Source organism: Miniopterus natalensis, chromosome 12, assembly GCF_054644295.1.
Source record: "Miniopterus natalensis isolate mMinNat1 chromosome 12, mMinNat1.hap1, whole genome shotgun sequence".
Classification (NCBI taxonomy): domain Eukaryota; kingdom Metazoa; phylum Chordata; class Mammalia; order Chiroptera; family Miniopteridae; genus Miniopterus; species Miniopterus natalensis.
The window spans coordinates 73,599,595-73,612,932 of record NC_142092.1 but is presented as its reverse complement, the minus strand read 5'-3'; the positions used below and the strand labels follow the sequence as shown (position 1 = coordinate 73,612,932).

At 56.7% G+C, this 13,338-nt stretch overlaps 1 protein-coding gene across 2 annotated transcripts in view; it reads left to right on the top strand.

The window, feature by feature from the left end:
* Positions 1 to 13,338, top strand: part of CACNA1B (calcium voltage-gated channel subunit alpha1 B) — a 127,576-nt gene that overhangs the window by 107,395 nt on the left and 6,843 nt on the right. For both annotated transcript variants that reach the window (XM_087823076.1, XM_087823075.1), the window contains exons 37-41: positions 75 to 202; positions 5,133 to 5,229; positions 7,701 to 7,809; positions 11,997 to 12,104; positions 12,533 to 12,645. In XM_087823076.1, coding sequence (XP_087679202.1) covers positions 75 to 202; positions 5,133 to 5,229; positions 7,701 to 7,809; positions 11,997 to 12,104; positions 12,533 to 12,645 — 555 coding nt within the window. The remainder of the gene's footprint in view (positions 1 to 74; positions 203 to 5,132; positions 5,230 to 7,700; positions 7,810 to 11,996; positions 12,105 to 12,532; positions 12,646 to 13,338) is intronic.

Here is a 13,338-nt window from a genome sequence, read left to right as displayed (position 1 = left end):
CTGAGGGTGAGGGGTGCTGGGAGAGGGCAGGCGGAGGTCTCTCCATGTCGCCTCTTCTCCTTCCTGTCCTGCAGATGTTGAACCTGTTTGTGGCTGTGATCATGGACAATTTTGAGTACCTCACGCGGGACTCTTCCATCCTAGGGCCTCACCACCTGGACGAGTTCATCAGGGTCTGGGCTGAGTACGACCCCGCTGCGTGGTGAGTGAGCCGCCCGCTTGGTGGTCCTCAGGGGGGGTCCAGACCCATGGGTGTCAAGACAGGTTGGGTGGCTTCAGACGTGTTTCAAGTGAGCGTCCCCCTCGGGCTGTGGGGCCCGGGTTCCTGCCCGTGCGGGTCTCCTTCCTGGGTGGTGCTCTCCTCCCCACCTCCGTGTGCTCTTAGGCAGCTCCTCAGGCTGAGAAACCCTCTTTGAACCCTGAGTCCAGCCCTTAGGATCTTAACCTGGGGGTCGTGGAACATGTTCAGAGCACTTGAGAGACTGGGGTTTTTCCCGAGAGGCCCGTTGCGTCAGGTCATGGAGGGCCCTGAGGGAGGTCGTGGAGACAGCAGGCGACCCTCTCTCAGGCCGCCTCATCCTCGTAGAGCTCGGAGGCCTCCGTGGGCAATGTAATGTGGGCCACAGGACATCCTCTTGGCGGGCTCGGGGCTCTCTGTTGTCTCTCAGGACAGGGCCAGTGGGTCCCTCTGCCCCAAGTTCAGCTGCAAGGAGTGGGTGTGTCGTGAACTCCTATTAAAATCCAGGGAGTTGCCAGGAAGGGTTTTGAGGGGGGAAGCTTTTCTATGCTGTTGTATGAAGGGGTGGTTCATTTCCAGGCAGAGCAGGGGTCTCGTGAAGGGTGTGAGTTGGGGTCAGCAGGTGGCCTGAGACCATGTTCTGGGGGAGCCCTGCACTCCCACAGTGGACTCGACACAGGCTGGCAGAGCAGCAGATGCCCTGCCTGCCGGTGGGTCCCTCATCACTCACTCATGCACCTGCTCGTTCGCTGGTTCCCCTCCCTGGCAGTTACTGGCAGTCGGAGGGCATGCTCTCTGAAAGGCAGGACGTGGAGGGGCTGGGACACCTGGCTTCCAGGCGTGCACAGGCCTGCGGTGCCCTGCTCAGGGGAGCGTTCAGGAGACAGGCACATGAGCCGCGCCTGAGCCCCAGTGAAGGGAGGGTGCTATGACTTCCTGGGCTGGGGGATGGGAAACCCGAGCTGGGTGCACACCTGTCCTGCCTGCCGTCCCCAAGGCTCACCATCCTGCCATGCCCTCCTCTCACCGCCCTTGTGTGGCCGAGCCTGAGGGAGGCACCCAGTGTCCTCACAGGGAACACCAGCTGCCCTTCTCTAGTTGAAGCTCATAGACAACGCTCCGGAGCTCCCTGACCCCAGGCCCCACAGTCTCCCTCACCCCCTATCAACCAGCCTCCCCGGAGCCCCACCTCATCAGTGAGGACCCAGAGGTGCTCTGTGAGGCCCTTTCCCATCTGGGCCAGTCCTAGCGGCACCAGGGCCCAGCACCTCCAGGCCACAGCGTCTCAGGGTGTTTTCCATTGTGAAAAACCTACAGTTTTCAAATGGTGCGAGATAAGCACAGCTGTTAGCCATGTTTCCTGGTGTGTGTGGCCGTTTCTGTGGCCTTGGAGAGCCCTCTCATTTCCTGACTGAGAGATGGTCACGGGTTCTCTAGTCAGGGGGCTGCCAGGCCGGAGGGCAGAGTGGCCACACCGAGTCCTGGTCCCCTCAGCACCGGCCACAGAGACTGCGGCGGAGGCAAGGTGAGACTCACTCAGGACGCCCTCCCGCGTGGGCTCAGCAGGCGCTGCTGTTCCTGGTGATTATGTTGCAGAAAGTCGGATTGTTTGGGGTGGAACTTGGACCAGTGGGTAGCCGGTCGGTGCAGGCCTGGGGAGTGGGGACAGTGTCCCAGGCTGTATGAACCGCAGACCCAGGACCCCTTGTCAGCGCAGGTGGAGCAGAGGCAGGACTCAGGAGGTGAACTCGGGCCAACCATGGCTGTGACCATACACAGAGTGTCCAGCTGGGGCCCTTGGGAGCCACAGCTGTTGAGGATGTGGGAAGAAAGTGCTATGGGAGAGCAGGTGCAAAAAACCTGGAGGTGGCGTCCGGCAGGCCACACAGACCCCAGTCTACAGCAGCAGAGACGGCCCAGCCACACACACACACGCACACGCACTGCCCCCAGGAGGCCCAGGCGGGAACACAGGTCGCTGCCAGATGCCGGGAGGGGAGGCAGAAGCCTCCGAGCAGGTTGGGTCTTGACCCCATGTCCTGGGTGGTCAGATGATGCCGTGAGTGTGTCACTGGCCTTGACAGATGCAGTAAAGGATGGGTCCTCTTTACTCCCCGAGGACACTGCAGTGTCACATGAGTGTGTGTTTGCACACATACCTGTGTGGGTGTGAGAACGTGTGCACACCCATGTGCACATGTAGTTGTGAGTGCATGCCTGTGTGTGCACTGCGTGTGAGCGCCTGTGTGCATGAGTGTGCTCATGTGCACACACATGGTGGCTGGGGGAGAGGGGAAAGACTTGGGGCTGCTGCTCCCTTGCCCCTCCCCCGTTGTTGCTTCGACACTTTGTGGTGAGTGGACAGAAAGGAACATCACAGTCACACCCACTGTGAGTGCCACAGCCCATCTGTGTCCATCCCGTCCCATCAGTATGCTGAGCACCTGTGTGTGCTGGGCCCGGGGGCCAGTCGTCTCTGCACCCACTCGGGGGAAAGAGGAGCCAGAGCATGGGGCCAGGTTGCAGCTGAGGCAGGAGATGCAGTCGGGCTGAAGAGTCAGAGGAGGTGGCATTTGAGCCAGATGAACAGATGGACAGATAGCTAGAGCTCCAGGGCAGGTGGAGGTGCAGGTGATGGGCGCCAAGCATGTCCTGCGGGAGCGGAGAGAGTGTAGCAAAAGGCAAGGAGAACAGATTGAGAAAGGCCTTGAACTTTGGGTTAAACAAGCCACTTTGCCTACTTCATTGACCGTAGGGATAGTTTCTGAATTCAAGTGACAGTATCAGGCTCACACTTTTAGTCTGGTGGCATCTGAGCGGTTTGCTGGCAGAAGAGAGATGAATCCAGACCTGGCTGTGGATTGAGGCCAGATGACTGTCAGGCTGGGCTCCACTGCACTCCCAGCCCTTTAGCGTTGGTCCTCAGGTCCCGTGAGGTTGGTGTGCACTTTGGGGGAGGCCACAGTGGGGCTCCCTCTTTCTTCCCCTTTCTCCAGAAGTAAGACCTCACAGCTTGGAGCTGACTAGACTGAGCTGCATAGTGCAGGGAAGAGAAGCGGACCCTGGGGCTAGGGTCCTTCGCTGGACCTCAGATTCCAGGGGAGGGCTGCCCGCTCAGGGAGGTGAGGGTAATCAGGAGAGACCCTGGTAGCTCAGGCACCCATGAGATGGGGCTGCCAGAGGGCGGGGAGCACGGGGCAGGGACACTGTGGTTGTGTGTGTAGAGTGGGGCTCACAGACTGACTCCTGTCCTGCTCTGGGGGCTCCCAGCCGCGGGCCCCACAGGGAGCTGCCTGTCCAGCTGCCCCCTCCACCCGCACATCTGCCCATCAGGCTGGGTGGGCGGGCAGGGCAGACTCATCGCGCCTCGGTTGCCATAACCTATGCCGTTTCCTTTCCAGTTGCCGGATTCATTATAAGGATATGTACAGTTTGTTGCGTTGTATTGCGCCGCCCGTTGGCTTAGGGAAGAGCTGCCCTCGTAGGTTGGCCTACAAGGTTTGCAATTTCAGAGCCTCCATCTGACATACTCTCCCTGCCTGGCGCAGACGCGGCACACTCCCTGCCTGGTTCAGGAATGACCTCTCCTCACCTCTCTCCTCCTGCCCCGCCCCGCCCTCCACACTCCTGGGCGCTTCGGTCCCTGTCCAATCTCCCGACCCTCCAGCCCTCCAGCCGGCTGGGACAGACAGCCTGTGAGACAGAGACACAGCTTTCTGGCTGAGCCGTGAGCTCGGCCTGCTGCGTGGGAGCCAGGGGCCAAGTCTCACCCAGCATTGCTCCCGGGCTCTCAAGGGTGGGCTAATGGTCAGAGAAACTGGAGGCCTAGGGCCCGGAGGAGAGGACGTGGGCACAAGCAGACCAGGACTACTGCCCCTCTGGGTCGGAAGAGCCCAGCACCCCAGGGACTCTGGTCCCTGGGGAGCAGAGGACAGAGGCAGAGGGCCCTCCTGCTTCCCCTCTGGACGATCTCGCAGCCAAGGCTGGGAACCCTGGGCCAAGGGCCAGGCCCAGGGAGGATCTGCCTGCAGGAAAAAGCTGTTCCCTTCTGCTGGGTGGCCTGAACCTGTTGTGTCTCTGGGACCCCAACAGGTCCCGTAGGAGGTATCCCATGGGTGGAGGTGAGGTTCAGGCCCGTCTACCTTGGGGAAATAGTCACTGGCCCCAGATGGTCTCCTGAATCTGGAGCTTTAGCCCGAGGGCTGGCCCTGCCCTGCCCCTGGCTCAGCGTCAGGAGGGTGCAGGGGTGGCCCCAGGCCACAATCCACCCCAGCTGCCCCCACCCACCCCACCTGCGCAGCCCCCATTTCCTGCCCAGTTTGACCCCAGCAGCAGCCCTGCCCTGGGCCCGCCTCGGGCGTCTCTGGCTTGGAGCAGGACTGGCCACGTCCTGCTTGTCTGAGCCGCAGCTCCTGCAGGACAGTGCAGCTCCGCCCTGGCCCCTGCTTGTTCAGGTGGTTCTCCACCTGTTAGCCTCCCGGCTGACTTGGCAGCAAACCGACACTGAGGGAAGCTGGCGTTTCCGTCGTGGCTCTGGGGCGGCCCCAGTGGCCACAGCCACGCCTGCCAGCTCCCCTGCACAGTGAAACCGCCCTTTTTGATTTGGCGTTATCTGTAGTTTCTAAAAGTGTAAAATCAGAAGCTGACAACCCAAAGCCGCCCCGATGCAGCCCTTCCTCATCCCTCATGTTCATTAGCTCAGACGTCACCCGCCCGCCGCCCTGCGAGGGGCCGGAGTGTGAGGTGAGGCTGGGGCGGAGGGCGCAGTGGAACGGACCCTCCTTCGACTCACCCAACTCGCATCCTCTCCGACACGCTAACGGACCTGTCTTCTCTGCTTCCTCCCGCCCCCCCCGCCTGTGGACCCTCTGCCTCTGCCCCGGGCCGGGCGCAGTGGGCGCATCACTTACAGTGACATGTTTGAGATGCTGAAACACATGTCCCCGCCCCTGGGGCTGGGGAAGAAATGCCCTGCTCGAGTGGCGTACAAGGTAGACCCCGACCCTGCTCCGAGGCTTGTCCGTCTGTCTGTCTGCCACTCTGCTGTCTCACTGTTTCTCTTCTCTGCCCCAGCCATCTTTGCTTCCTTCCCAGACAGAGGGACACGGACACCCGATGGTATCTCTGCACCACCCCTTGTCCCCCAGGGCTGCCCCCAAAAGTCCCCCTGGAGGCTCAGGAAGACAGAGACAGAGCCATCCCCTCCCTCCTCCCTCCTCCCTCCTCCCTCCTCCCTAGAATGAGGACAACACTCGCTTTTCTGAGAGAGACCTTGTTCTGGACTCAGTTCCACACTCAGCTCCTTGGTTCCTCACCCTCCGGTCTGACCAGGGGGGAGGGGCCTGGGGGAGGTGCATGTGAGGAAGCCCCCCAGGTCCCCACCTGCAGAATGTCCCGGGCTGGCTGCAGGGGCCTGGGAAGGAAGTGTGTGTGCTGGGCCTTGTGGGCCCACGGTGGCACAGAGGAGGGAGGGTGCCAGGAAGAGGTATCCTGCAGGGTTCACTGCCAGGCCAGCAGAGTCCCAGGGCCTAGGTGGCCCTGTGACCATCCCCCCACCTCCCAGTTGCTGAGGATGCAGTTGGCTGAGCTGCAGGAAGGAGTAAACTGAGGAACACATGGTCCAGCCCCAAGCCTGCTCCCCCACCCCCGCCATGCATCCTGACCCCCTCATGTTCCTCCAGGTCCCACCAAGAGCCCTCCCAGCCCAGTGTCCAGCACACAGCCAGCCTGTGTCTGGAGCCTCCTGCGTCTCCCTCTCTCTGAGAGTTTCCCACCAGAGCTTCCATCTGTCTGGTCTGTCCATGCTGTCTGTCTGTCTCTGTGCTCTGGTTCTGGATCTGTCTGTCCCCTGGCTCAACATAGTCCCCCAACCCCCCACCCCCACCTGGTGTGAGTGTAGTGCCTGCCTAGAAGCCCCGCATGCAAGACCGTGGCTTTGTCCCCGAGAAGAGAGCTCTGTCCACAATGACACTGGGGCCAGGGTGGGCCACAGGGTAGGTGGGGTGGATTGGGCAGGTGGCAGGAGATGGCCGGAGTGCTGTGGCCAGAGGGTCTAGGCCCAGAGTAGAAAGGCCTGTCTGTCTGTTTGTCCTGGCCCACCCCCTCTGTTGCTCCTGAGATGCCAGGCCCTCAAGGGGAAGGTGCCCTGGACGGAGCCCTCCTCTCTTGGGAACCTCCTGCTTTGCTCCTTTATGGTTCCCTGACTCCCCAAGTCCCTGGAGAGGAGCCCCCTGCCTCTCTCTGCTACTGATGCCAGTCTCAGGGAGGCTGTGTCACACACAGGTGACCTATGAGCTCCTGGGACCGTGGTCAATGTGCCACATGGGGCTTTGCCAGCATTCAGGGGACAGGGTCTGGGTTCATACCTCTGGCCTCCCGACCTCCATCAGGCAGGGGATTAAATTCGGAGCTAGGACTCAGGGCAGTGCTGGGGGCAGAGGGCCGTCCCCTCATAGGCTACAGGCTGGGCAGAGGACCCCCAAACCCGGGAGGGCCCTGTGCCCGTCTCTAGCCCCCCTTCTGTGGAAGGAGACCAGAGGCTGCTGGGTAAGGACAGGTGGGTCCCAGTGCCCTCCATGCTCAGGACACAGCACACACCTGAGACCCTCTTCCTCCTGGAGGGCACGTCAGTCCTTAGAGCCTCGGGCGCTGCAAGCTGCTGGCTATGCCCAGGGGGGTGAGTACCAGACAGCTGCTCTGTCCTCAGAAACTGAAAAGAGGAAAGGGGACCCCGCATCTGATGGGAACTAGCCATCTGGTCTGGAGCACTTGTGTCCCTGCAGCATGGCCCTGAGCCTCTCCCGGCCATCCCCGTGCTGGCTGAGCCCAGGGCCTGTGCAGCCCCAGCTCTTTGGGGTCTTTCCACTAGAGCTGGTCTCTGAGTCTCCAGGCTGCCCCAGGTGAGTGGCGCTGGGTCTCTTCCACACCCCCTAGAGACAGAAGCCTTCCTGGGGCTGAGGGATGCCTTCCTGCGAGCCGTGCTCCCGGCTACGCGACCCCCTGTCCCGTGCTCCTTGTTGTGATGGAAGAGATGAGGTTGGACTTGGGGGTAAGGACAGGATCTTCCCTCCCGTCCATGGGTTGTCCCAGGGCCCAGCCTTGGTCCTGCAGCCCAGATCCTTCCCCTCAGGCTGGGCCATGCACCCTCATCCCTGCCCCGGGCAGCAGGCAGGGGGTCCTCTGGCTGAGGAGGCGCCTATTCGTTCAGGGTGAGTCAGGCTTCAGCCAGCCCTAGGGTATAGTCTTTACCTGGACTTCTACCTTCTGCAGCCAGGAGAATCCTCAGCTCACATGAGGGCAGGGGTCCAGGGGCTTGTGGGAATGCTGGCAAAACCTCCATCTACCCAACCTCTTTTTGTCCCTGGCACCTGCAGGGGTCACCTCCAGGGGCCTCCAGCACTGAGTGGCTGTGGGTGCAGGGGACCTCTGGAGGCCTGGCCCTGACCTGCCCCCCTGTTCCCAGCGCCTGGTTCGCATGAACATGCCCATCTCCAATGAGGATATGACCGTCCATTTCACGTCCACACTGATGGCCCTCATCCGGACTGCACTGGAGATCAAGCTGGCTCCAGGTGAGTGAGGTCATCTTGGGAAGGGCACCAGGCCAGGGCGGCACAGCTGCCCTTGAGAGCCACCCGGGCAGCTGTGCAGGAAGGGGTTGTGGAGCCTGTCTGGAGAGACTGAATTTGTCCCCTGATAGCCGTCCTGCACATTAGCCCTGTAACGCCCCCTCTTTATATAAGGAAACTGAGGCACATGAGAATAAATGCCCTGTCCTGTTACCAAGTGCTGCTGAGTGTTGGAGCTGGAGCGCCGCCTGCTCCTGCCCCTCCCTAGAGAGCTCAGTCCTCCCTGGGGCCCTGACTTGAGGAGAGGGCCACGTAGCCTGCTCCAGGTCAAGGAGAGAGGAGCCCTCAGCAGGTCCTCCCACCCTGACACTCACATGATGACAGCGTCCCCTTCCCAGAGAAAGTCAGTCACCGCAGGGACCTGTGCCATCACCACCCACCCACACCCCTCCCTGCATCTCTCCCTGGAGCTCAGCTGACTGTCCCTGATGGGTGAGGCCAGGCCAGCCCCGCCTCCCACACTAGGGCCTGTTCTCATTACCTAACCGGGTCTTACCCGGTCTCTCCACGGGAGTATTTGTATTGATGTATAAACATAGTGTTATTTCTCCCACTTTTAAAAATCCTTCTCTTCTCCCTCCACCAACTTCCCTGTTTTTCTTCCTTCAAAGCAAACAGCTTGAGAGTCTGGCGTGTACTGTCCCTGATTTCTTGTCCCCCGTCTCCTGTCAGGCGGCCCCCGCAGCACACCCTGGAACTGCTCTCAGAGGTCTCAGCCCTGACCTCAGGCCTCGCTGCAGCCTCTTCTCCACTCTCATGCCCTTCTCTTCAGAACCTGTTGTTGGGGTTTTTTCTAGCTTATTTCGCAGTCTCTGACTGCTGTCTTTGTCATCTCCATCTATTCCCATGGCTTAAATACTGTGAATTCCAACTTCGTGGTGTTAGTCCGGGCCTCCTGCTGAACTCTCGCCTGTGTATCCCACAGGTTACTTACCATCTGCACTTGGGGGCCCAGTAAGCTTCCCAGAGTTCACTTGCTCGGACTTGAGCTCCAGATAGTCCACGGTCTTCCCGCCCCATCAGTGCAAACTGTTCTTCCAGTGGCTCAGGGCAAACACCCTGGCATTATAGCTCTTTTTGCCTCACCCCATTTCTTTTCTGGTCAGTGTCTTATCTCTTATCTTCGACTCTGCCTTCACAATACAGCCAGAATAGGATCCTCCTCCTACCCTCTCCCAGTGCCACCTCCTGCTCCAAGCTGCTCTCTGTGCTTGTTCTCAGTCTCCCTTTAACACAACAGCCAGAATGATCAAGTTGAAAATTAAACCAATAAAATGAACAAACCTCTAGCTATACTGATCACAACAAGAAGAAGATAGAAATAACCAGTGTCAGCAATGAAAGTGGAAACGTCACTACAGGTCCTGCCAACACTAACTGGGCAACAATTTTATGAACAACTTTATGTCAAAAACTTAAACAACTTAAATGGAAAAATTGTTTGACACAATTATCAAGCATATTCAAAAATAGATGACCTAAAAAAATAGATAACCTGAGTAGTACTATATTTATTAAAGAAATTAAATTCATAGTAAAAAGTCTTCTAACAAAATCTCAGGCCCAGTTAGTTCCACTGGTGAAGTCTGCCAAACATTTAAGGGGGAAATAATTCCAATTCCATACAGACCCTTCCAGAAAATAGAAGGAGAGAGGATGTTTTTCAACTTAATTTTACAAGGCCAGCATTACTTGATATCAAAACCGAACAAAGACATTACGAAAAAATTGCAGACCCACATTTCTCATGAATATAGACACAAAAATCTGTAATACAAAATAGCAAACTCAGTCTAGCCCCACACACACACTGAATAATACAATGTAGCAAACTCAATCTAGCCACACACGCACACACTGAATAATACAATGTAGCAAATTCAGTCTAGCCACACACACACTGAATACATGATGCCCTGGCCAGTGTGGTTCAGTGGTTAGAATTTCGGCCTGTGGACTGAAGGGTCCTGGGCTTGATTCTGGCCAAGGGCACATACCTCGGTTGCAGGCTCCATTCCTGGCCAGGGAGTGTGTGTGTCTCTCTCACATTAATGTTTTTCTTTCTCTCTCTTCCACTCTCTCTGAAAAGCAATGGAAAAAATATCCTCAGGTGAGAATTTAAAAATAAAAATAATAAAAATAATAATAATAGGGTTTATTTCAGGAACGCATTTTGGTTCATGTTTAAAAATCAATATAATTTAATACATCAAAAAAGGAAAACTGTATAATCACCTCAATTGATGCATAAAAAGCATTTGACAAAATTCAATGAACATTTTTTATTTTAAAAATTCTACATAAATGAGAATTCAAGAAAACTCTCTCAATCTGATAAAAGGCAAATGTCGAAACATTGGCTTAAGTACTTGAAGACCTAAATCAAGCACAATATTGTATCCATGCATTAGAAGACTCAATATTGTTAGGATGTTGATTCTTCTCATATCGACCAACAGAATTCATGTTACTCCATTCAAAATCAAAATGGACCTTTTGGGTAGAAACTTACAAACCAATTCTAAAACATATGTAGAAAAGCAAAAGAACTTGATTAACAAAAACAGTATTGAAAACAGCAGAGTTGGACAAATCACCCTCCCTGAGTCAAAGACTTCCTGAGCTGCACTGGTCGAGACACGTGGTACTGGTGACGAGCTGGAGACATAGTCAGTGGAGCAACAGACTTGAGAAGGACTCACCTTATATAGTCATTCAGTTTTCAGTGTTGTTGCAAAGGCAGTTAATGGAGAAAAGATCATCTTGCTAACACATGGTACTGGAGAAATTAGATAAGCAAAGATTATCTTAAGATACAAAAAGCATGAGCCATAAAAGAAAAAACACTGATAAATTGAACTTTATCAAATTAAAAACTTTTGCTTCTCGAAACATATTTAACAAAATGAGGACAGGTCAGAGAGTTGGAGAAAATATTTGTGAAACACACATGGATATAGGATTGATTTCCAGATTACGTAAAGATGTCTTACAACTTGGCGATGAGAAAATAACCCAATAAAAATAAAAATAGGCAAGTGACTTGAACAGACAGGTAGCCAAGGAAGATACAGGGGTGACTAATAAACACATGTAAAGATGCTCAACATCGTCAATGGGCAGAGAGATGAAAAGGGTGAAGTGAAATGTGCACAAAGCCCACACGCGAAAGTCTGTGGCTTTACTCATAATGGCCCCAAACTGTGAACACATCAGACATCCATCCAATGAGCGGGTGACCTGTGGCCTGTCCACACGAGGAGCGAGCACTCAGCAGTAAGCAGGCAGATGCTGGGAGACTGGCGTGGGAAGGTGAGACCCGCAGGCCAGCTCCCGGTGCAGGGCCGTTTGTATGGCATTCAGACATGGCCCACGGCGGAGGCAGGCAGTGCGCCAGGGGTGGCCGGGGAGGGGTGCAGGGGACTCTGGCAGTGGTGCTGTGCCTCGTGTCTTGGTTGTGGTGGTGGATACACGGCCTTGAGCATTTACCAAAATTCATGGGATGGGTAACACCTTAGAAACCTGGCGTAGGCAGAGACTTCATCCTGCTGCTCTGTCAGCACCTGCACCCCTCCCCCTGCCCCAGCGCTGCCTTCAGCTCCTGTGTGCACCTCAAGTGGTTCCTTGCAGTTTTCAGGGTCTTAGTGCACACGCCACTTTCTCATGAGACCGCCCCTGGCCCCCTGTCCAGACCGCAACCTTCCCGTACTCTCATCCCTCCCCGCTTGGCTTCCCCTCTGTCCAACATGCTGGATTTTTTTACTTATCTCCACGTAATTGTGGACTAAAGTCCTGTTCCTCCAAGGGCCAGTTCCCTGGTTTTGTTCCATCACTGGTGACAGCCCCTGACATTTGGTGGGTGCTGAGTGGACGGATGAGTGTCAGGAGCATCACCACACCCCTCCCCATTCCCAGTGCCACCCCTTCTCCCACCACGTGCACATGCGTGCACACCCATGAGTTCCCAGCAGGAACATCTCTGACCAGCCCCCACAGCACCTTCTTCCCAGCACTGTCTCTGCCCCGACTCCCCCCACCATGCCTCTCCTGCCTGCCCACCTCTGCCCATTCCCCAGGGGGCCATAGGGTCGCTCCTAACCCCTCTCCCTTTCCACCCTGTGCTGCCCCAGCCGGCACGAAGCAGCACCAGTGTGATGCAGAACTGAGGAAGGAGATTTCCTGTGTGTGGGCCAATCTTCCCCAGAAGACTCTGGACTTGTTGGTGCCGCCCCACAAACGTAAGTGAGGGGAGACGTCTGCTGTGTCCCACCCAGAGGCAGAGCAGGGACCTTGGAGAGGTGGAGCCGGTGCGCAGGTGTCGTGGAGAAGGCCATCCACACTCCTAGTGTGTGGAATTCACTTCAAAAAATCCAAAGAAAAGGTAGCAGGACGCCAGTTAGAGATGCCCTGAAAAATGAGGTGCTGAAGGTTAAATTCTGACTCCACTTTGTGGGAGGAGCTCCCCCCCAAGCAGAGGGAACTGGTTCCTGTCTGGAGGCACTGCTTGGGGGGCCTTTTGGCCAAGCCACATGCCCTGCCTAAGCGTGTTCAGTAGTCCCCGGGCAGGGCCTGTTTCCTCACCAGGCTCCACCCTTGCTCTGTGGCTCCTCCATCCTGTCTCCTCCAAGCTCTAGCCCCTATTTTTTCTCCCTGCTGCTCTCTCCAGCTGACGAGATGACGGTGGGGAAGGTCTACGCAGCTCTGATGATCTTCGACTTCTACAAACAGAGCAAGACCAGCAGAGACCAGACCCACCAAGCTCCTGGAGGCCTGTCCCAGGTACCGGCTCCGGGACTTCCAGGGCGCAGCTGACAGTGGCCGCGGGAAAGGCCATGGGGAAGGGAAGGCAGAGTCTTAAAACCTGATGCAGCCTTTAGCTGGCTGCGGGGTGGTTTTGTGAAGCCCCTGACGGGGTGCTTGTGTTCAGGGCAGAAGAGAAGAGGGCTGGGAGCAGAGGCCCGGGCAAGAGCACAGTTTTGAGTGGTGGAAAAGATGCTCACCCAGGCACAGGCAGGGGCCAGAGAGGTTCAAACTGAGGGCCCAGGGACACCGTCTGTTCCCCTCGCGATTTGGTGAATTGGGCCATCTTCCTGATGTCACCCTTGAAGGTGACGACCTCCTCACAGCTGAACCTTCCGTGGCCACCTGTAGGTTCTGTCTAGAAAGCTGCCTTGTGCTCAGAGCTTACAGGGGCATCACCCACCGGGGAGGGCAAGTGGCTGGCCCCTCCCTGTCTGTCGCAGACGTCCCACCAAGCCCCGAAATCTCCCCAGAATTCTCAGCCGGGGCTCCAGCAGCCCCTGCCAGTGGGTTCACGGTGATGAGGTGAACTGCCGTCTGTAATCTGCTTCAGCCCCCGGACTTTGTAGGTGGGGAGACGGAGGATCCAAGAAGTAAAATTACTTCCCTGGAGTCACTCAGACCCCATGGGGAGCAGGTCCCTGCCCGCCCGTAGGTGGGGATGAGGGTGCA